Source organism: Bos indicus x Bos taurus, chromosome 9 (assembly GCF_003369695.1).
Source record: "Bos indicus x Bos taurus breed Angus x Brahman F1 hybrid chromosome 9, Bos_hybrid_MaternalHap_v2.0, whole genome shotgun sequence".
NCBI classification, from domain to species: Eukaryota; Metazoa; Chordata; class Mammalia; order Artiodactyla; family Bovidae; genus Bos; species Bos indicus x Bos taurus.
Window position 1 is genome coordinate 101,810,847 of NC_040084.1, and position 21,944 is coordinate 101,832,790.

General features: G+C 50.6%; 1 protein-coding gene across 7 annotated transcripts in view; it reads right to left on the reverse strand.

The window, feature by feature from the left end:
* Positions 1–21,944, reverse strand: part of RPS6KA2 (ribosomal protein S6 kinase A2) — a 336,121-nt gene that overhangs the window by 75,477 nt on the left and 238,700 nt on the right. For 6 of the 7 annotated variants that reach the window (XM_027552024.1, XM_027552026.1, XM_027552027.1 and 3 more), the window contains 2 exons: positions 16,958–17,074; positions 8,433–8,514 (listed from right to left, as the gene is read on the reverse strand). In XM_027552024.1, the coding sequence (XP_027407825.1) occupies positions 8,433–8,514; positions 16,958–17,074 (199 nt within the window). Of the gene's footprint in view, positions 1–8,432; positions 8,515–16,957; positions 17,075–21,944 lie in introns of those variants that run through there. The other variant, XM_027552030.1, reaches the window with a different exon arrangement.

The window sequence follows — 21,944 nt, forward strand, 5'->3', positions numbered from 1 at the left end:
GGAGGCCAGCCCTCCGAAGGCGACGAGGGACCTGGGGCTGCACATGCCGGCTTAGCCCTGCAGGGCCCACAGCCCGCCCGCTCGGGGTGGTGGCTGTCACTCGGGCCCTCGGTGATGGAGCGAAAGGCCTGGAATGCTGCCTTGGCCACCTGACGGGCAGCTGCAGAGCCGTCCCTCCACCAAGAAAGAAACTGACATGACAGCAAGGGGCTCGCTTCTGATGCTGCCTCTGGAGGCTTAGGATTCCAAGGGGTTTTCAGTCCTAAGACTGAGATGCAGAAGAAAAGAAAGGAGCCCGGAGAGGTGCTTCCTCCATCCTTCCACTGTTACCGAGTCCGCGGGTTACAGAAATGATGAAACACTCACACAGCCTGAGGCGAAATGTCACCCAACCATCTCCTGCTGGGTGGATCCAGACCAGCTCAGCGCCTGGAGCCAGGCCAGCGCCTCCCTGAGATGCCTACTCTCTGGTATCCCACATGTGAGTCCGGAATCGAGTGGGGCTTGACACTGTAGTTGCAAAAAATCCTCATGTTCTAGGCTATTTTGAGATTCACTAATAAATCGTAGGGGCTTCCCAGGTGGCTCTAGTGGTAAAGAATCCGCCTGCCAACGCAGGAGATGTGGGTTCAGTCCCTGGGTCAGGAAGATCCCCTGGAGGAGGAAACGGCAACCCACTCCAGTATTCTTGCCTGGAGAACCCCATGGACAGAAGGGCCTGGCGGGCTATAGTCCACGGGGTCGCAAAGAGTCGGACATGTGACTGAGCACGCGCACACACGCCACAAACAGCAGACACTGGGGAGAGATGAGCATCTTTCATACTTCAGACCACCCCCGTGGGCGATTACGACCTGGTTTCCATGGCTGCTTTTGTAACCAACCTCCGTTAATTACGCTGTTTTTACGCTACATTATACATCCTGTCGTATCATATCATTATGTCACATTGTATTCTATTATACAGACACTGTATTTCAAAAGAAAAGGACGGCTGAGATAGAAACAAGTGTGGTCTCTTCAGTCACGGTGAAGATGACAAATGGCCAGGTGGGAGGCGACCTCAGGAAGGCCCGGGTGGCGGGAGATGTTTGCGTGTACAGCAGCACCCCGGGGAGCACAGGGCACGCGAACCTACGTCTCCCGCGGTCACAGGGAGGCCTGAGCCTTTTAACTGGAGCTGGACACCCGGCTGGCCATGAACTCAGCCTCTGCCCGGCTGAGTGACCACACTAACCACCTCCCGGCCCTGTCCTCAAAATCCTGCCGGATCTGAAATTCTGCCCTGAGCAGATCCTGAATGCAGAATAAAAGTCCATCTTCACACAGGATCCTTTAGCCTTCAAAGGTCAAGTTCACAGCACAGAGGGGCTTCCCAGGGGAAGCTGTGCTGCTCATCATACCAGAAAAAAAAGGAGAAGACCCGAAATGATGAAAATTAAAGTGTCAACTACAGTGACAATCATATCAGGCGCCACTGCTCAAGACTTGCCTTTCCATTTCTCTAAAGCGATCTAGACTGTGGAGCCCAGACTGCCATGGTTACTTGTTACTTAACTAACTTCTTTGCCAGAGACTCTGAGCGTTAAAGTCTTCAGTCTGTTATGCTTTCACGTTTACAGGCATTAAAGATGCAAGCAAATGAAAAAATGTGTTCCCTACTTTTATCTACAGTGTGAGAAATACAGCTCTGGTAGGAAGGCGCACATCAGGACACCAAGGCGTGTCCCAAGCTGAAGCGCTTTGGTCTTAGGTCACCCGTTGGGAAAACAGGTCCCCTGGACAGGGAACACCCCAGGGGCAGCGCGGTGAGGCTTCCTGATGGGGAAACGATACCCTGTGGGTGGGGGGCAAGGCTGGTCCCAGGTGCCCCTCACCTGGGAGGGGATGAACGTGGAACCCAGATGCCACCAGCTCCAAGTCACGCGGTTCTGAGTGTGTGGCTTCACTGCCTTGCGCCTCGACTTCCTCATCATAAAATGCAGCTAACACCATCAGCAAGGGCACTGAACTCGGGGGCTTGGAATCTGCCTACTACCCCCTCCCCCTGCGCCCCCCCCCACCCCCGACGAGGAATCTGCAACCATCCAAAGGTGAATGAAATGACAGAAAGGAATTAGCATGAAAATAACATCTGTTCAGACTCAGGCACTGACTGAAGCTCAGTTTCTAAGGCAGTGCTTTTAAAACAAAGCATCTTAGTGTAAGAGAAAAGGAAATAGAATGGTGCCCGAAACACATTCTGAGGCTTGAAACCCAGTAGGCTAGGCTTCGCGATGTAGTCATCGTGAACAGGATCCACGCATTTCTGTCCTGTACCTGCCGATGCTCCAGGGATGGAGTCAGAGCTCTCCTTGACAAAGGATAGAGGAGGGCCAGCCCTGCGGTCCGAGAGACACCCCGAGAGGCTCAGAAGGCGCCGCTGGGACCCGCCCTCTTCTCTCCTGGCCAGGCTTTTGCTGGAACCTACCTGCAGCTGCCAGGAAACCTACGAGGTGCCCAGGACAGTCTATCAGTTACTTGCTAAACATCGAGATTTTGCCACGATACTTTTTCCTTTAGAATCAACAGGTCACAAGCCATTTCCTTCAAAGTAGGAAATGTGTATCTCCTCTGGGCTTAGAAAGTTGACTTATAGAGAAAAGAGCTGAAAAGTTAGGTGTGAGAACACAGTGAAGTCCTGTCGGAAGACTACCACAGTAAAGATATACCGCAGAATAAAAGCTGTCTCCACGTTACGGAGAGATGTTTCAGTTCAGTCGCTCAGTGACCCCATGGACTGCAGCACGCCAGGCCTCCCTGTCCATCACCAACTCCTGGAGTTTACTCAAACTCATCAGTTCTCACTAAAATGAGAATTCAACAGGAGGAGCCGTCCTGGGGTGGGTGCTTGTGGTCCCCAGCGTGTGCCGGGCATCCTTGGTAACTAACGTGACTTGTGGCGCCCAGCGCCATCACAGGCTCCACACGGAGCTGGAGGAACCAGGACTGAACCCAGACGTTCGTCTTTCTAACCAGATGGCGATGAAGGCTCAACCCGCCTCTTCCTTCCTGCACTCCATCAGACCTAAAGCAAGCCTGGACAAGAAGAGACACACCTCCAAAGCCAGTCTCCAAGGAGAAGAGGCCCAGAAATGAAGGGAGGGACTCTGAACCTTGTGATGGCTGCACTTCGCGTGCGTGGATGAGTTTAACCCTCACATCAGCAGCATTGTAAGGGAGGTGCTGTTGCTGCCATCATCTCAGTTAGGTAGGAGTGGCGGCCAGGAGAGGTTACCCGAGGTGGCACAGCCAGACGGAACCCCAGGGTCCAGTGTTTGCGCTCCCAGCCACCGCATAAGTGTCCCCTCACTGGCGGGGCACAGGGGACACGCGTATTCTCATGCCCAGACCACGTCCTGACATGACTCCAGCGCTCTGTAAGCGTCGCGCAGGGCACTCCAGCCTGTTAGCCTGTTAACCACCTTGTGAACGTGGGTGACATCCCCGCTGGCTGGTCACTACACGGGGGACGGAGACCCATCCTGCTTCATTCTGGGCTCAGGCTTGGGAGCACGTGGTCTTTTAAATCAAATTCCCCTGCAACACCAGGCAGGGTGTTGGCCTCAGGGATTCGTTATTTAGAGCTGTCACCTGTGGTAAGTCAACGTTGAGTCAGGAACACAGACACGCTGTCAATTAGAGACGCCGAACACTCTGAAAGGCTCCTTTAGCAGCCGGGGTGCGAGCAGCACCACCCGCTGGCGGGGCCTGCGGGGGCTGGGGGTGCGGACGGGACGGGGCGGCTCTCCCGCAGGCTTGTCACCCGTCAGCTGCTTCGGCAGTTGACATTTTCCTCAGAAATGGCGTGCTGCCTCGTTACAGAAAGGGGGGCAGGCGCCCGACACCTCCAAACTCATTTAAAGATGAAACAGAACTGTCAGAGACTATTCTCCGCTTGTCAGGTTACTTGGAACCCAAATGACAGCCACGCTCCGTCACGCACACGGAGCAGTCACCTGCGTGCCTGAGACACGATCGGGAGGTCTGCAGTCATTTCCACGAGTTTCCCGGCCTCCTTCCGTTTCCCCCTCTCAAAACAGTTTCGCTCTTCGGGTGCACTTTCCTGGGGTGCTGTCTGCACCCTGGAGGGGGCCCCTGTTACACACGTTGCTTTTCCAACACGTTCTTCTGACTCACTAACGAGCCTGCAAACCGGGGATGCTTTGAGGATATATCGAGAACGGCTTGTGAATATCTGAATCTCTCAGGCTGATGGATGCAGAGGTGTTGGAGCCAAAACAAACCTCAACAGCCCTCTTCCTCCACAGTGAGGGGAAAGGAAGTTCTGGGAAGGTCAGATGCCCCCTCGGTGGCTCAGAGGACTTGGCCACGTGTACCTGGTCTCCCTTTGACGTGTCCAATCACCACCTCACACAAAGGACTGTTTTGTAAAACTTCTATATTTTCTCTTAGGAAAACAAGTTCTGATTGCATGTCTGGGGGAAAAAAAAATCTGTTCTTTGGTGATGGGTCATTATGAAAACTCGAGATAGATGACGTAAAATGTTTGGTTTGAAAGCTGGCTTTGAAAGGAGCACAAGAAAGTGGGAAGTTTTTCTGACTTTACGCTTACGTGACCCATTCTCACAATGTAGAAAGAATTTCACAGAGTCAAGCATATTGTTCTGGAATATTACACAAAAAAAACTTCATGTTATACGAAGTCAAACATGTTGTTTGTTGAAAAGTTAAAATACGGAATATAGAGATGAAAATAGAAGCTCTCGATGCTGCTACGGCTGCTTTTGTTTTGGCTCATTTCCTACCCGTATGACATATACTCGCTATTTGTAACACACAGGCATCTACCTGTACTCATGGAGACACTCACGCTTTTATTAACAACAACGTCTCGATTGTTCTGTAACACCATCTCATATCCTGCCTAACCTGTGTAACCTTGGATCAGCAGCACTTTCTCAAGGACACTGAATCAGATTATAAACAAATGTGAATGCACGAGGCTAAAATCACTGAGATGAGTGTTTGCACAGGAGTGAAGAGGTCGAGGCTGAGATCAACGGACGGGCGGAACAAGGAAAGCAGGGTGGATACACAGGTTCCCGTGGCTCCGGTTCCCCGCTGCCTGCCCTTCTTCCTTGGGGGCAGGAGGAAGGACGCGATGGGAAGAAGGAGCAGTCACCACCTGGGAGGGTGGGGAGCAAGGTCAGGTGCTGAGCGCCTGCTGCTGAGGTTAACGGGATGTGCGGATGGGGGGAGATGGCAGGGGACCGCTGGGATACTCGGCCAGAGGGTGGCCTAGCAAGGCGCCTGCTTCGACCTGCCATGTCTTCAGCCACAGGGAGCTGCCCGCCCTGTGTCTGAGAGAGTGCACCTCTCTGCTTTGAGGATGAAAGTGTGGGTTTTAGCAAGTGGCCATATCATGCAGCAGCTGACATTTCTAAAAATAGCAGCTTTACTGGGAAACATACACCACTCAATCCCTCCAGCTACAGCGTGCAGCTCAGTGGTTTCCAGAATGTTCGGAGCTGTGCAGCCATCACCACAGTCAGTCATAACACATTTTCATCACCCCTAAAAGAAACCCACGGCCAGTCAGTCATCCTTGTCTCCCTAACCTCCCAGCCCCCAGCAACGATTCAGCTACTTTCCCCCCTGTGGGTTCGCCTCTGCGGGATTTTCATCTGAATAGAATCCTGCAACACGAGCAACGCTGTGACTGACTTCTTTTCACCCAGAACCTTGTTTTCAAGGTTCATCCGGGCCAACGATGCATCGGTATTTCATTTCTTTGGATTGCTAAATAATACTCCACTGTATGGACATACCGTACTTTATTTATCCACCAGTGGATGGATACTGGGCATTTGTCCACTTTTTGTCTACTGTGAATTGACTGATGCTGCTATGAACATTCATGTACAAGTTTTTGTGTAGACATATGTTTTCATTTCTGTTGGTTATATACAAAGGATTGGAATAGTTGAGTCATATGCTAACTCTGTTAACTTTTGTGGAAGTGCCAGAGAAGCTGTTCATTTTCTAGACATTCTGATGATCTGGAGTTAAAAAAAGTCTAATCTGACTTTCTACTTCTATGAAACTGCTGTTTGGTGATGAGATTATTTTAAGTGAGGGATAGAAAGTCAAAAGCTGCTTTGTTTTCTATACATCTTTTATTAACAATGAATGATTCTTTAAAATTTTATTATTATGGAGATCTTGGCCAAGTTCAACTGACAAACAATTTTAGAAATGTTATTACTGCTACAATAAAAAATGTTCACTATAAGTAGCATGGCTTAAATTATGTGGCTGAATTAAAACTCCAGGGTCTAAAATAAACTTGAATGCCTACATCAGAGACCCCAAAACTTCTGTGCACAAAAGAGCTACTGGGGCAGTTTGTTAGTAAAGTCAAACTCGAGGCTCTGCCCCTAAGAGATTATGATTTAGTGGGTCAGGAGTGGGGACTAGGGATTACTTTTAACAACATTCCTCAAATACGCACAGACGATTCTGATGCAGGCTCTAGTCTGGCCAAAGTGTGCAGTTTCCATATTTTCTTCATGGGCTGTGCTGACAATGTCACCCTGATTCCTGTTTCCTGTAAAATACTTTTTAATATATTAAGTCTCACCCACCTTCTAAATCCTTCTTGAATGAAGACTTTCGAAAAACTCTTTTCTTCCTTTCTACCTAAGACATTATATGTATATATATATATAATTTGATCTATGCATTTCCTATCTTATCTTATTGGTTATATGTTGTTCAAAAATATATCTTATTTACCAGCTAGACAGGAAGTGCCCTGAAGGTGAACCAGTGAACCACTGAAGTCGCTCAGCCGTGTCCAACTCTTTGTGACCCCAAAGACTGTAGCTCACCAGGCTCCTCCATCCATGGGATTTCCCAGGCAAGAATACTGGAGTGGGTTGCATTTCCTTCTCCAGGGGATCTCCCCGACCCAGAGATCAAACCCAGTTCTCCCGCATTACAGGCAGACACTTTAACGCCTGAGCCGCCAGGGAAGCCCCGCCCTGAAGGTAGAGAATGATATTATTTTGTACTGCCTCCTGCACGCAGGCACTGAGGACACTGTGATATAAGACCTAAAAATTCAAGAAAGACCTGCTTTGACATCTGTGGGTTTCGTAGGCCCCAAAGTCCTAAGCACAACTTCTCCTGCCTCTGTCCGATGTGCCCCCCGCCCTACTGGAAAGCTTCCCAGGTGGCGCTAGTGATAAAGAACCCGCCTGCCAATGAAGGAAACGTAAGCAACACGGGTTCGGTCCCCGGGTCGGGAAGATCCCTGGAGGAGGGCATGGCAACCCCCTCCAGCGTTCTTGCCTGGAGAGTCCCATGGACAGAGGAGCCTGGCGGGCTGCGGTCCACGGGGTCACACAGAGCTGGGAACGGACCACAGGAAAAGGCTCCCGGCCCTGGGATTCCCCACGAGCCGGACTGATGTGCCCCATCTGGTCTTCAGCCTAACGGGTTCACTGCCCTGCCAGCCCACAGAACTGTTCTAACAACCCCCACATTCTCCCTGGAACCAGGGGTCACCCTGCTCTCTTGTTACTTGGTACACAGCCTGCCCCTCCCAGCCCCTGCGGCCTGCTCCACACCTGCCGGGAGCCCCGTGAGGTCGCGCGTGGCGGGCGCCCTCCTGCCCCGTGAAGAGCACGGTGAGTGAGGTCGCACGTGGCGGGCGTCCTCCTGCCCCGTGAAGAGCACGGGTGAGTACAGACCCCGTCACCTCACCTGTCCAGACCAGGTGCTGTGTGCTCAGCCTTCTCTCACCGTTCAGGACCCGGGATCCCTCCCTCACCCCAGGAGGAGATCAGAGCAGATGGAGTTGGTGCTCCGTTCTGCATGTTGTTGCCTACATGACCATGCACTTGGAACAGAGGTTTCAAATAACAGCTTATTTTGACCTGTGTTATGTGCACACTCTTGGCTGGGAGGTGGGGTGGGAGGAGTTCAGAGGGAGGGAATCAGGTGGACTGAATTTCTAAAACCCAGTCCGGGGGATGAAAGAGAAATAAAACAGTCGTGAGTCACATTTTGTTTAAAACTGAGCAATCCAGCCTGATGGACAGATTCAGGCTGCTTTGTCGCCCAATACAGCCGAAGCAACCTGCTTCTGCTCTCCTCCTCAGGGCTCCTTCCCACAAACGGCACGTCACAGCCAAGCATATGTGGAGGGTGGTATTTACACAGTGTGGTTTTCCCTCCGAAGACTGTGCACGTTTTTTAGGGAGACGTTAAATACTCAGGGACATGTTTGTATTGTGTATTATCAATCAGAGAGTAATGTGTCAACATACAGGAGTCAAGCAACACTAAAAGGGGGGCTATACTCCCTCATAACAAGCAGAGGGTCAACCACAGTGAGGCGCGTCTTGCCCTCTGCAACCCCTCACCTTTCAAGGTGGCCTTCTTAAGAACCTTCATTGCGTAGAGCTGTCCAGCATCTGACCCCTTGACCTTCCTCACCAAGAACACCTAAGGAAGAGAACACAGGACATCTGCAGCTGTTAAAGACGGCAGACTCATTTTCCTTATTTGATCTGATAAGGGGACACACTAGGGAGTGTGGGAAATCCCAATAAAATAAATATGCTATAGGAAAAACTTAAATGTAACATCTCCTCCAACATCTAAAAAAGTTTCATCTAATTTAGTACAACCCTATGAGGACTCAAGCTATGTGTTCATCTTAACAATTATATTTGTTTTGGGCACCATTCTCTTTCTGTGAAACACTACATCAGAGGTAATTGCTGCTGTTGTTCAGTTGTTAAGTTGTGTCCGACTTTTTGCAGTCCCATGGACTGCAGCAGGCCAGGCCTCCCTGTCCATCACCAGCTCCTGGAGCCTGCTCAAACTCATGTCCATTGAGTCGGTGATGCCATCCAACCATCTCATCCTCTGTCATCCCCTTCTCCTCCTGCCCTCGATCTTTCCCAGCATCAGGGTCTTTTCCAATGAGTCAGCTCTTTGCATCAGGTGGCAAAGTACTGGAGCTTCAGCTTCAGCATCAGTCCTTTCAGTGAATATTCAGGGTTGATCTTTAGGATTGACTGGTTTCATCACCGTGCTGTCCAAGGGACTCTCAAGAGTCTTCTCCAGCACAGTTTGACAGCAATCAGTTCTTTGGCACTCAGTCTTCTTCAAGGTCCAACTCTCACATCTGTACACAACTCCTGGAAAAACCACAGCTTTGACTACATGAAACTTTGTCAGCAAAGTGAGGTCTCTGCTTTTTAATGCACTGTATGGCTTTGTCAGAGCTTCCCTTCCAAGGAGCGAGCGTTTTTAAATTTCATGGCTGCAGTCATCTGCAGTGATTTTGGAGCCCAAGCAAACAAAATATGTCACTGTTTTCATTGTTTCCCCATCTATTTGCCATGAAATGATGGGACCGGATGCCACGATCTTAATTTCCTGAATGTTGAGTTTTAAGCTAGCTTTTTCACTCTCTTCTTTCACCCTCATCAAGAGGCTCTTTAGTTCCTCTTCACTTTCTGCCATTAGAGTTGGTTTCATCTGCATATCTGAGGTTGTTGATATTTCTCCCAGCAATCTTGATTCCAGCTTGTGATTCATCCAGTCTGGCATTTCCTATGATGTACTCTGTATGTACATAAGCAGGGTGACAGTATACAGCCTTGATGTACTCCTTTGCCAGTTTTGAACTAGAATAGCACCTTCCTTTGTAAAAACAGAACACTTGTTCAGAAAAGCAAACTCTCTTCAGAAGTTTTCAGGGAGATAGATCACTTGGTTTATTGTAAATATGCCCTGTAAATATCCCTAGTGAAGCTACCCTGAGAGTCCCTGCCAGACAACACAGGCCAGACTCTGACCCTCCAGAAGCTAGGTTCTCTAGCTTTCCTCATCCATGTTTTAGCTTTGAGTAGCTGAAGTTTACAGACAGAGCTGGTTCTAAATGGCTTTTATATATATTCTCATGTGGACACTTAACAACATTTTCTGGAACACATTTTGACATGTTTTGTGAGGGAAAACCAAGAAGAAAAGACAACTGTTTGAGAGGCTAAGCTTAAGAGTCACATTCATAATTGTTGAATGAGGTTAGTGAAAAACCAACCAACCAACCTAGGGTATCCAGTAGGAAAGAAAAGTACATTCTGTGCAGACAGAAACAACAGTGTCCAATTTTTCTAACAGTAGTTCCCAACAGATGAAAAAGCTGCGGGAATGACTGACACCCACACAGAGGGCATGTGTCCAGGAGGCAGGGGTGCTGCCCACGTGTCCCTGACGGGGGCCCTCACCAGCCTTCTGAGACGCATGGGGTTCTGGCTCCAGGAGTCACGCCCAAGTGTGGGGCTGTAGGAGGGGCTGCATCCTCACCCCCAACCCGAGACGGACTCAGGACACAGGGACGAAGGTGGGGGAGCAGGGGCCTGACGGCCGCGCAGACCAGTCTGCCCCGCCCACGGGAGAGACGGCCCCGCCCCCGGGAGACGTGACCCCGCCCACGGGAGACACCCCAGCCCCTGGGAGGCGCGGCCCCGCCCTTGGGAGACAAACGGCCCCGCCCATGGGAGACTCGGCCCCGCCCACGTGAGACACACCCCGCCCCCGGGAGATGAGGCATGTCAGGAGGTCGGCGGCGTCTGGCAGAGCACCGGGATGCCCTCCTCGCATCAGCTCCTGGGGTCATCGCCTGCCGTTGGGAGCATCAGCTGCCTCCGGACCCGGAACTCCCCACCCTGCCCCTTTGTGACCACTGTCACCCAGAGCCCAGGGGGCACTCAGGCCAACAGGAACACCCCTTGCCCTCTGCCCAGCAGAAAGGAGGGCAGAGGCGGGCAGGACAGTGTCGCTCCCCGGGACAGACGCTGCCCCTGGGGCTGGGATTCTAGCAAATCTCGGGCAACGAGAAGCAGGCACGCTACGCTCCCGGGTTCTGGACGACAGCGTCCCTGGGAATCTTTACCATGGGAGGCCTGGGCCGTGCCTCTGTGCACGTGTGCATCACACGAGTGTTTGCTTGGCTGCGGGGACCTGGGCCTCTCTGGGCGCCGGGCCTCCTGTCCCAGCCCAGAGAGCTCTGTCTGGGAGCTGGTGAGGAGCCTCCCGACAGGCGGTCAGAGCTGTGGCAGGAGTGCCCAGGGGGCCGAGCGGAGAAACCAGAGCATTCCCGTGGGCCGTGTGGAGAAACCAGAGCATTCCCACTCCCAGGCAAGAATACTGGAGTGGGTTGCCACTTCCTTCTCCAGAGGAGTAGAGAATACCGTCTACTTAAGTCCATGCTGAACCACATTCACACGGCAGCTGACCACTACGATTCAGTTTGTGTGTGAGTCATCTCTGACTCTCTGTGACCCCGAAGACTGCAGCTCGAAAGGCTCCTCTGTCCATGGGATTCTCCAGGCAAGAGTCCTGCAGTGGGTTGCCATTTCCTTCTCCGGGGGATCTTCCTGACCCAGGGATCCTACCCAGGCCTTCCGCATTGTGGGCAGATTCTTTACAGTCTGAGCCATAGATTCAATTTACAAGATGTCAAAGCTTGCAGAGACCTAGTCACATAAACCTTTGTTTATTGCATTTCAGGTTTTAAAAGTGAGATGATGGATGGTAATGGCTATTTATTTTTCTGGGCTCCAAAATCACTGCAGATGGTGATTGCAGTCATGAAATTAAAAGATGCTTACTCCTTGGAAGAAAAGGTATGACCAACATAGATAGCATATTGAAAAGCAGAGACATTACTTTGCCAACAAAGGTCCATCTAGTCAAGGCTATGGTTTTTCCTGTGGTCATGTATGGATGTGAGAGTTGGACTGTGAAGAAGGCTGAGCCCCGAAGGATTGATGCTTTTGAACTGTGATGTTGGAGAAGACTCTTGAGAGTCCCTTGGACTGCAAGGAGATCCAACCAGTCCATTCTGAAGGAGATCAGCCCTGGGATTTCTTTGGAGGGAATGATGCCGAAGCTGAAACTCCAGTACTTTGGCCACCTCATGCGAAGAGTTGACTCATTGGAAAAGACTCTGATGCTGGGAGGGATTGGGGGCAGGAGGAGAAGGGGAAAACAGAGGATGAGATGGCTGGATAGCATCACTGACTCGATGGAAGTGAGTCTGAGTGAACTCCGGGAGTTGGTGATGGACAGGGAGGCCTGGTGTGCTGCGATTCATGGGGTCACAAAGAGTCAGACACCACTGAAAGACTAAACTGAATGGCTATTTATAGGGCTTCCCTAGTGGCTCATATGGTAAAGAATCTGCCTGCAAAGCAAGAGATCTGGGTTGGATCCCTGGGTTGGGAAGATCCTCTGGAGAAGGAAATGGCAACCCATTCCAGTATTCTTGCTTGGGGAATCCCATGGACAGAGGAACCCGGAGGGCTGCAATCCAGGAGGCTGCAAAGAGTTGGACACAATTTAGTGACTAAATCACAAACACAAAAATGGCTGTTCATAATTATCTATTTTTAAGAAGACTTCAAAAGACAAGGAAAAAACCTTATTCTCCCAATATTTGTCAGGCTCCTGCCACACACCAGGTCCTAGAAGAAATGTAGCAGGAACGGTCCTATGGCCAGCAGAGTAGCTACCAGGAGACAAACCTCGAGAGAAACAGCAAAAGACAGTAACAATCGACTTAAAAGGTGGAAGTAACAGTGAAGACGTGGGCTCTGTCCGCTCAGGGAGAGCTCTTTTGTCCATGGCATCCTGGACCTCTCGCCTCTTCCCTCCTTCCTGATTCAGGAACACATTCTGACGCAGGAAAACAAGTTCCCAAACGACCCGTCAATCTCAGCAAAGATGGAAGCGGCATCTCTAGCACTTTATCCAGGTGACTCTTCACGACCTTCCTCCTTTTATTTTTAGAACCCCTCTCCAGCAGCTCAGCCGAGACTCTGCAAAGCCCTTCCTCGAGCCACATGGAGACACAGCCACCTCCCACTGAGGCAGACGCACAGCCACTGGCTGAGCTGGGGAATCTGTAGCGGATGAAGGTTAAGCATCTGTAGGAGATGCCACTCACAGAAGGCAATGGCACCCCACTCCAGTACTCTTGCCTGGAAAATCCCATGGACGGAGGAGCTTGGTAGGCTACAGTCCATGGGTTCGCTAAGAGTCAGACACGACTGCGGGGCTTCACTTTCACTTTTCACTTTCATGCATTGGAGAAGGAAATGGCAACCCACTCCAGTGTTCTTGCCTGGAGAATCCCAGGGATGGTAGGGCCTGATGGGCTGCCGTCTATGGGGTCGCACAGAGTCGGACACGACTGAAGTGACTTAGCAGCAGCAGAAGCAGGAGATGCCACTGCCTCTTTTATTTCTCTCCATTTACTTGCTTTACTTTTAATCCATTTATTTCTTTATTTATTAATATCAGAAGATATTAATCTTCTACGCTTTACTTGTTTATGTTTCGTATAATCATGGCTTTTTTTCATACTGTTCACGGGTTCTCACGGCAAGAACACTAGAGTGGTTTGCCGTTCCCTCCTCCAGGGGACCACGCTTTGTCGGAACTCTCCACTATGACTCCTCTGTCTCCACTGGTCCTCCATAGCATAGCTAATAGCTTCACTGAGTTACGCAAGCCCCTCTGCCGTGACAAGGCTGTGAAGGAGAACAACACGGCTGCATATTGCCACCCTGCTGATTTAACTTATGCACAGAGTACATCATGCGAAATACTGGGCTGGGTGAAGCACAAGCTGGAATCAAGACTGCTGGGAGAAATATCAATAACCTCAGATATACAGATGATGTCAACTCTAATGGCAGAAAGCCAAGAGGAACTAAAGAGCCTCTCAAGGGTGAAAGAGGAGAGTGAAAAAGCTGGCTTGAAACTCAGCATTCAAAAAAGTAAGATCATGGCATCTGGTCCCATCACATCATGGCAAATAGATGGGGAAACAATGGAAACAGCGACAGACTTTATTTACTTGGGCTCCAGAATCACTGTGGACAGTGACTGCAGCCATGAAATTCAAAGACGCTTGCTCCTTGGTAGGAAAGCTCTGACAAATCCAGACAGATTTGCGTGTTAAAAAGCAGAGACATCACTTTGCTGACAAAGGTCCGTATAGTCAAGGCTGTGGTTTCTCCATTGGTCATGTATGGATGTGAGACCTGAACCATAGAGAAGACTAAGCACCAAATAACTGATTGCTTTCAAACCGTGGTGCTGGAGAAGACTCTTGAGAATCCCTTTCACTGCAAAGAGATCAAACCAATCAATACTAAAGGAAATAACCCTGAATATTCACTGGAAGGACTGATGCTAAAGATGGAGCTCTCATACTTTGGCCACCTGATACAAAGAACTGACTCACTGAAAAAGACCCTGTTGCTGGGGAAGATTGAAGGCAGGAGAAGGGAATGACAGAGGATGAGATGGTTGGATGGCATCACCGACTCAATGGACACGAGTCTGAACAAACTCTGGGAGACAGTGAAGGACAAGGAAGCCTGGAGGGCTGCAGTCCATGGGGTTGCCGAGTTGAACACAACTTAGTGGCTGAACAATAGCAACAACATAAGCATAGCTGGGAAGGAAAAGAGTTCAGTGTTACGCACATTATCATTCCAAGGGGATTCTGCCTAATACCAGGATTTTACTTGTTTCCCAAAGAATGTTTTTAAAATAAAAACTTGCAGGAAATTGGAAAAGGTGTTTTTTCTGAGGAAGGCATTGTCAACGTAGCTTTTGTTTAGTCGAGTATTGAAAGGACGGGCTCAGATCCATTTTCCTTGACCTCAGAAAGCATCTTCCATCTCTTCTGCTTCTAGACACCTTGAGAATTGGCGGAGGGGTGCTCAGTGAAGTCAGGGTCACACAATAGCCCAGACAGTCAACCACCACCTGCCCAGCAGCCCTGGGCTTGCCTGCGAGGGCGTCCAGGTCTCCATCACCGAGGAGAGAGGATGGAGCTGATGCAGCTGACACTGCGCATCCTTGGGAAGCAAGTGGTGGGCGGCGTGTGTGGTGGGAGCGGCGGGCTCCGTGCCTGTCCATTTCCCTGTCACGGTTCTTTACCCCCCTGCCCCCTGGTGGCTCAGACCGTAAAGTCTGCCTGCAATTCAGGAGACCTGGGTTCGATCCCTGGGTCGGGAAGATCCCCTGGAGAAGGGAATGGCAACCCTCTCCAGTATCCTTGCCTGGAGAATCCCATGGATTCTCCTGCCAGAGGAGCCTGGCGGGCCACACACCATGGCGTTGCAAAGAGCTGGACGTGACTGAAGCAACTGACTCACACACACACTCTCACACACTCTCACACACACTCACACTCTCACACACACACACCCCTTTCCCAGCCTTTCTAATTAATGGGAAGACAAACCACAACCACACAAGCAGGTCTGCCTCCATATGTTGGTAACTTTTGACCCCGAGAGACTGAAATCTTCACATTCTTACTTCACTAAATGCCTAAAAACCATTTGAAATTGCCATTTTTGAAGGTTACCGCATTTTGAATACTGGTAATTTCATATGGTTCAAGCGAACATGTTTGTAGATATACTAGTATTAATAAAAATACATGTTGCTACCACATTGCCATGTGGAAAAGAAAAATAAAAATATTCTACCTTTTAAGAATGCCAAAAGGGAGATTTCACAAACAAGCAAATTTCCGTGGTCTGCAAGAGATTATCTAGAACAACATCAACATACTATTAATCCTACATGAAATCAACATGGGCCAGATTTCATCTTGGCACCAAGTCCTAGGAAAAAAGGGGAAATCTGATGAATATCCACATACCATACAGGAAGAAACAGTGACTTCAAAAAGCCAGGACCCTGTCCTGCTTAAACTCTGGGAAAGGCTGGCCTCCTGGTTTATCTCAGGGCCTCACGTTCTAGAAACCGTAAGTCTGTGTAATTTCTAACAGATACACCAAGGATGCAGAGAAATTAGCACGGCCCTGGAACAACTTGCCCAGTCTCGTGAGAGATCTGCTGATATCCTGCTGCATATGGCTGTAGTCCTATGTGAACAGACAACTATTTCTTATTTCCTGAGAGGAATCAGTATTCGTTTTAATTTGAAGGTGAAAAAGAAAAGAAATGAACAATTCTTCTTCTTGGCTGCACTGGGCCTTTGGCGCTTGGGTTTGCTCTAGTTGTGGGGCAGGGGCCTCTCCCGCTGCAGAGCACAGGCTTTAGAGTGAGGGCTCAGTCACTGAGACAGGCAGGCTTAGTTGCTCTGAGGCCTGTGGGACCTTAGTCCCCTGCGCAGAGATCGAGCCTGTGTCCCCTGCGTTGGAAGGTGGATTCTTAACCATTGGATCCCCAGGGATGTCCTGAAATGAACAATTCTAGTGCACAGATTCATCACAGCCAGTTGCTAGATGGGAGTCATGTGCTATTTAACCCACAGAAGAATTATAGAAAGTAGTTCCTATTATGTCCATTTTACAGGTGGGGAAATGGAGGCTTGGAGAAGCAGAATAACCACACCGTTTACAAGGAGGGTGGGAGGGGACCCAGGCTGCAGGCCCCGTCTCCCTGCCGCCCTGGGTGACAGTTACGGGAGTGGGTCCCAGAGGGCACCGCCTTCTCCACTGCTTTCTTCCCTGTTCTTATTTTTCTTTCTTTTTGAAAAATACCTGTGGAGTGCGTACTTCCCAAAGATGTATGGCTCAAGCTCAAGGACCCTCCGCAGCACGGAGATATACTAAAGGCTCGTGGAAGCTACGAGTGGGGAGGTGTGTGCAGCGTTCCCAAGCCCGGCTCCACTGTCTCGGGCTTCCGGCCACGCAGTGAGGCCACGGCCCCTGTTGCCATGGGGCCTGCCAAGTGGGCACTGCCTCACTCCATTAGTTTGGGCCCACACTTCCCCTGGGCTCAGGGGGCACCTCTGCCATCTCTCCTTCGCCCTGACGTGGGGGACCAGCTGCAGCGGAATGAGGCCCACTTGGAGGGAAGCATGGACTCAACTTACCTTTCCGTAGGAGCCTTGTCCCAAAACTTTCAACAGTTCAAACTGGGAAGGGTCGGCCTTCTCAAAGCCCGCTTTGACATGGTGACTGATGTCAATCTCCTTCACAATGCCCTCTTCCTGCAAGAGAAGAACGACAGAAATGCATATCAAGGGGCTCCTCTGGATTCGTCCTCCTCTCAAGTTACCACGAGTTGGGTAGGTTATGGATTTTCAGGATTGGAGTTACGAGCTGTGACATCACGGCGCTCTGCATAATTTGCTTGCTTATTTGTACCAATGATTCTGTTTGTGAGCCTTAAATTGTGTCTTTTCTGCATGGACTTGTGTTGTGTGGTCTTACCAATATCTCCATGAAATCCATCCTCCTTCTTAACAATTTGGGCAAAATTCTGGACAGGGAGGAAGGTGGGGACCACAGAACCAAACGACCCTCTGAGTGTGTGAGTGTCTACACTTCTGTGGCCTGAAGGGCTGTCCACACAGAAGTAGTCTGTGAAACGGGGATTTCTTTTCTCCTTCTCCTTCTTATTACTCTGCTCCCCCTTATATTCTTGCCAGAGCTGATGGTTCATCTCCATCCCAGAGATTATATTTCAGAAGAAGCAGCCAGATAAGATTTTCTTCCAGTTCAGAAGCTTTCCCAGTAGGGAAAAAAGTCCTTGATCTTGAAGTTAAAGCCCTGACAGGAATCACTCCCAATGCTAATCAGAGAGCTTCCTGTCCTGGAGACGCACTGCCCACCTGTCAAGGGCGAGGCTGCCCTGCCAGCACCAGCCATGGGAGACGCGGAAGCTGGAAAGGAGGGGCTTTCCTGGACTGATTTCTGTGCTTCTCCGAGACACCCTTTCCAATCCATCCACCTTCTGATGCTTCATCCACTACTACGGTTTGGGCCTTGGCTACATTCTGAGAACTAGCAGGCCGGGCTGACTGCAAAGCGCATCTGAAACCGCCACAGTAATCGCACGCGTAGAGAACTAGCAGGCCGGGCTGACCGCAAAGCGCATCTGAAACCGCCACAGTAATCGCACGCGTAGAGTGCTCAGGCACTGTCTTTCCGTACATTATTTCTTCCATTTCTTAAAAAACTATCAAGTGAGATGTTATCCTAAGGTTGCCCAGCTGGAAGTATGAGAGCCGGGTTTCTAGTCAAGAGTGACGTTAAAGCCTCGGGCAAATCAAATCGCAACAGTAGTAATCCACAGGACAGTGGTCCCTCTCAGAGATGGATGGAAAACTCAGTTTCTCAGAGTTGTAAACTTTGTGACGAGTATCTCCATGTACCCAACGCAGGACACCTAGAGAAAGCAGAGGAAGGTCGTCTGGGCTGCAAGACAATTGTTTCTCATTTCTTTTTATTCCAGTGGTTAAAGAAACCCTTCAGTCTTCACATCTTCAAGGATTCTTTTCCATTTTTGTAAAAATAATCATGTTTCTGTTTGTGAAAACAAGCAATGGATATACCCCAAATGGATTCTTTTGGGGTCAGTTCACAAAGCTTGTATGTGTGCAGTCAGAACACAAAGAATTTTAAGGTAACTACTCCTTGAATATGGAGAAGGAAATGGCTACCCACTCCAGTATTCTTGTCTGGAGAATCCCATGGACAGAGGAGCCTGGCGGGCTACAGTCCATGGGGTCACAAGAGTCAGACAGACTTAGCAACTAAACCACCAGCATTCCTTGAATATGTCAGAGAGAGAGGACCCTGAGGGCATGGTCCTCCCCCCATGAGTGGAGATGACCTCTGAGTCCCGCTGGAATCCCAGGACCCCTTTAGCTACAGAAAGGGGCACAGCTTCTTCTGTAGGGAAATTGCTTCATTTATGACAGGGAAAAAGTGGAAAGTGTTAGTCACTCAGTCATGTCCAACTCTTTGCGACCCCATGGACCGGGTAGCCCCCAGGCGCCTCTGTCCATGGGATTCTCCAGGAAAGAATACTAGAGTGGGTAACCAATTCCTTCTCCAGGGGATCTTCCTGACCCAGGGACTGAACCCAGGTCTCCTGCATTGTAGGCAGACTCTTTACCAGCTGAGCCACCAGGGAGGAAAGAGGGAAAGGGGTGTCTCGGGTTGCAGGGCAGCACCTGTGTCTTCCCCAAGAAGACCGCACTCATCTGGGTGGTGCCTGCAGACCGATGCCCACTGGGAAGACGAAGCTGAAGTTCAAGGCGCTCGCCAAGTCCTGATGACTGATGCTGCACAGATGCTATCTCCACCTCTACTGACTTATCGACCAAGAAAGAACCTGACGGTCACTGGTCACTGAAGGAAGAATAAAACACCCCCATTCTGTTAACAGGCTTCCCTGGTGGCTCAGCTGGTAAAGAATCCGCCTGCAATGAGGGAGACCTGGGTTCGATCCCTGGGTTGGGAAGATCCCCTAAAGAAGGGAAAGGCTACCCACTCCAGTCTTCCGGCCTGGAGAATTCTGTGGACTGTATAGTCCGTTGGGTCCCAAAGAGTCGGACACGACTGAGCGACTTTCACTGCACTTGACTTTTCCATTAACACACAGCACCTCCCGTCCGGCAGGCAGGACGGCACCGAGCCATCCAGTGTCCCCGGCCCCCCGAATGTGGCTCAGTCCTGCAGCCAAGCTAATGCCACTCCCACGGGTCAGCAGGGCTCACCGAGCGCCATCCTCTGTGACTTCATTTTGGTGCCTGAGCACACCAGCGTTCACGCAGCTAAAGAGAAGGTCACCCTCAACACCTGGGGGGGGAGTGCCGGCTGGGGGCGAGGCCAGGGCCTCGGGGAGACGCCCAGGAGGAAGGTGACCGCTGACCCCGTGGCCCTGCTCCCAGGCCCTTCCGAGTGCACATCACAAACGATTGTGCTGTGCTCCTCCAGGGTCTCCAGGTCATCCCTCTGAGTCCCGGCCTCCGCTCAGAGGAGCATGACGTCAGTCAGCCCCCCGGAGCCCCCTCAGCATACCTGGAGGATCCCCCCCAGGGCCCTGCTTCCCCCACCCCCCAGGAACCAGCAGCCCCAAGCACGCAGCTCTCCCCTGCCCAGCAAAGGCACCAGCCAGCCAGAATTCACCTTCCTGCGTCGTCACCGCCCTGACACTGCAGCTGAAGGCTTAGAAGCAAATCTCTCTGTAACATCTCATTTTGTGGGGATTCTCGCGTTCAAAGTCCTTAGAGCAAATGCACTCAAAGCACACAGCTAACTTCCTCCTCGGGAATGGCCTTAAAACCTCAGGCCTCTCCCTGATAGTACTGTGATGTTTCAATTAACACCAGGGAGGTCTTGAACAGCAAAAATCTCAACCATCCATTGAAAAAGGAACCAAGAGTCCCACATTTTAGATTTTAGCCACTCATAGTAACACTTTGACCTGAACTTGCTTGAGATATTTTGTTTTCCTCTTTCCCAAGAACTTAAAGGACAAAAAAAAAAAAAAAAAGAGTCAAGGTCTGGAGACCTGTGCTGAGTGCTGTGTGTACAGGAAACACCCAGACGGGAGCTGGGAAACATGTCTGGGCTTGTCTGCTTCTAACCATGTCCAGACCGGACAGGCGTATTTTCTAAACCATTTTGTGATTACTGCCTTAAAGGGCACCCAGATTTAACATATTATTTATGCCTCATTTAGAAATAAACATCTTTTCCCTCTTATCAGGAAGGTCACTTTTTCTAGAATTCTATGTGGATTTTAACGCCGTTCCCTTAAGGACATAAAGTCTGGTCCTGAATGCTCTACAGATAGCACTAACATTTGGTTTCTAGCATAACTCCTATGAAGCGTATTTTTTTTACAAATAACCTGAGAAATTTGGGGGAGAGCCTGGTATCATGGGCAGGTGTGTGCTCTGCCAGAAAGGACTTCAAAACTGATCCAATGGGAGAGAGAAAAACCAGAGTATGAGTTGTTGAAACAACATCAGTATGTGACCAAGTAACTTTGACCGTGGATTCTAGAATCCCCGTCAAGCTGGGCTTGAATTCTGACCGATGGAAGACATTCCCCCACGGGTGTCAGACAGACAGACAGAGAAGGGGCCTGGCCTCAGGCCAGAGGGGACCGGTGAGGTGTCCTCTGAGCCCCGCCCCGCACCAAAGTCACCTTGGCAGGTAATTTCCTCCCTTCTGAATCATCCGCTTTCCACGTCATTAAAGAGAGGCGATTTATGGGAAGTAAATGCAGATGAAAAGTGGTGGAATAGTCATGACGAAAACATAGAAAAGAAAAACTGGGCAAGTGTGAGCTGGGTCTCCACCAAAGCGGGCGGGGCCATTCTAGAAATCACTGATTCCTGCGCAGGATATTAATTCCCAGAAAGGGCCAAGAGTAAATTATTAAACAGGTGGCTTATGAAAATGCAGAAAAGAAGAAGGAAATTAGCTAACTCTGACTTGCTCCCAGCAAGTCCTGCCAGGCCAGCCCACCCCACCCCTGTGGCTGATAACAGAGCAGGCGTGTGGGGAGGGGGCCGGGGAACCACGGCCTGGCTCTCAGGGGCCCACTGAGAGCTTGGGTCCGCAGAGGCTGACACCCCCGGGGATCCCCATGGGGCACCGTGGTCCTTCCCCCAGACCCCAAACCAGGCGTGCTCACCCAGGCGTGACACCCTGCTGCAGACGCTGTCAGTGTAGCCACGGTGCCCCAGTATCAGACCTGCCAGGGAAGCTGTTACAAATGCAGATTCCAGGTGCCAGGCCGGGGCTTCAGGACCTGTAATCTCTGAGAAGGTTGAAGGTCAGGGCTCCCTGGGGGAAATCCTGCTCAAGTCTGCCCTCCCCTACCTACCTACCGCTGGCTCCCAGCCGCACGCAAACAGGCTGTCCTGTCTGCATCCTTCTCAGCAAAACACAGACTTTGTTTCGCCCTTCCCCGGACACCTGCCCCACCCAACATGGCTCACAGATTGCTCATCAACGCTCTCCGTGGGGCTGAACCCAGTGGTCAGGCTTCAGTGTCTGCAGGGCCGGGCACCAGCCATCACCCCAGCTTCCTCACTTGGATTCGGGGACATCAGG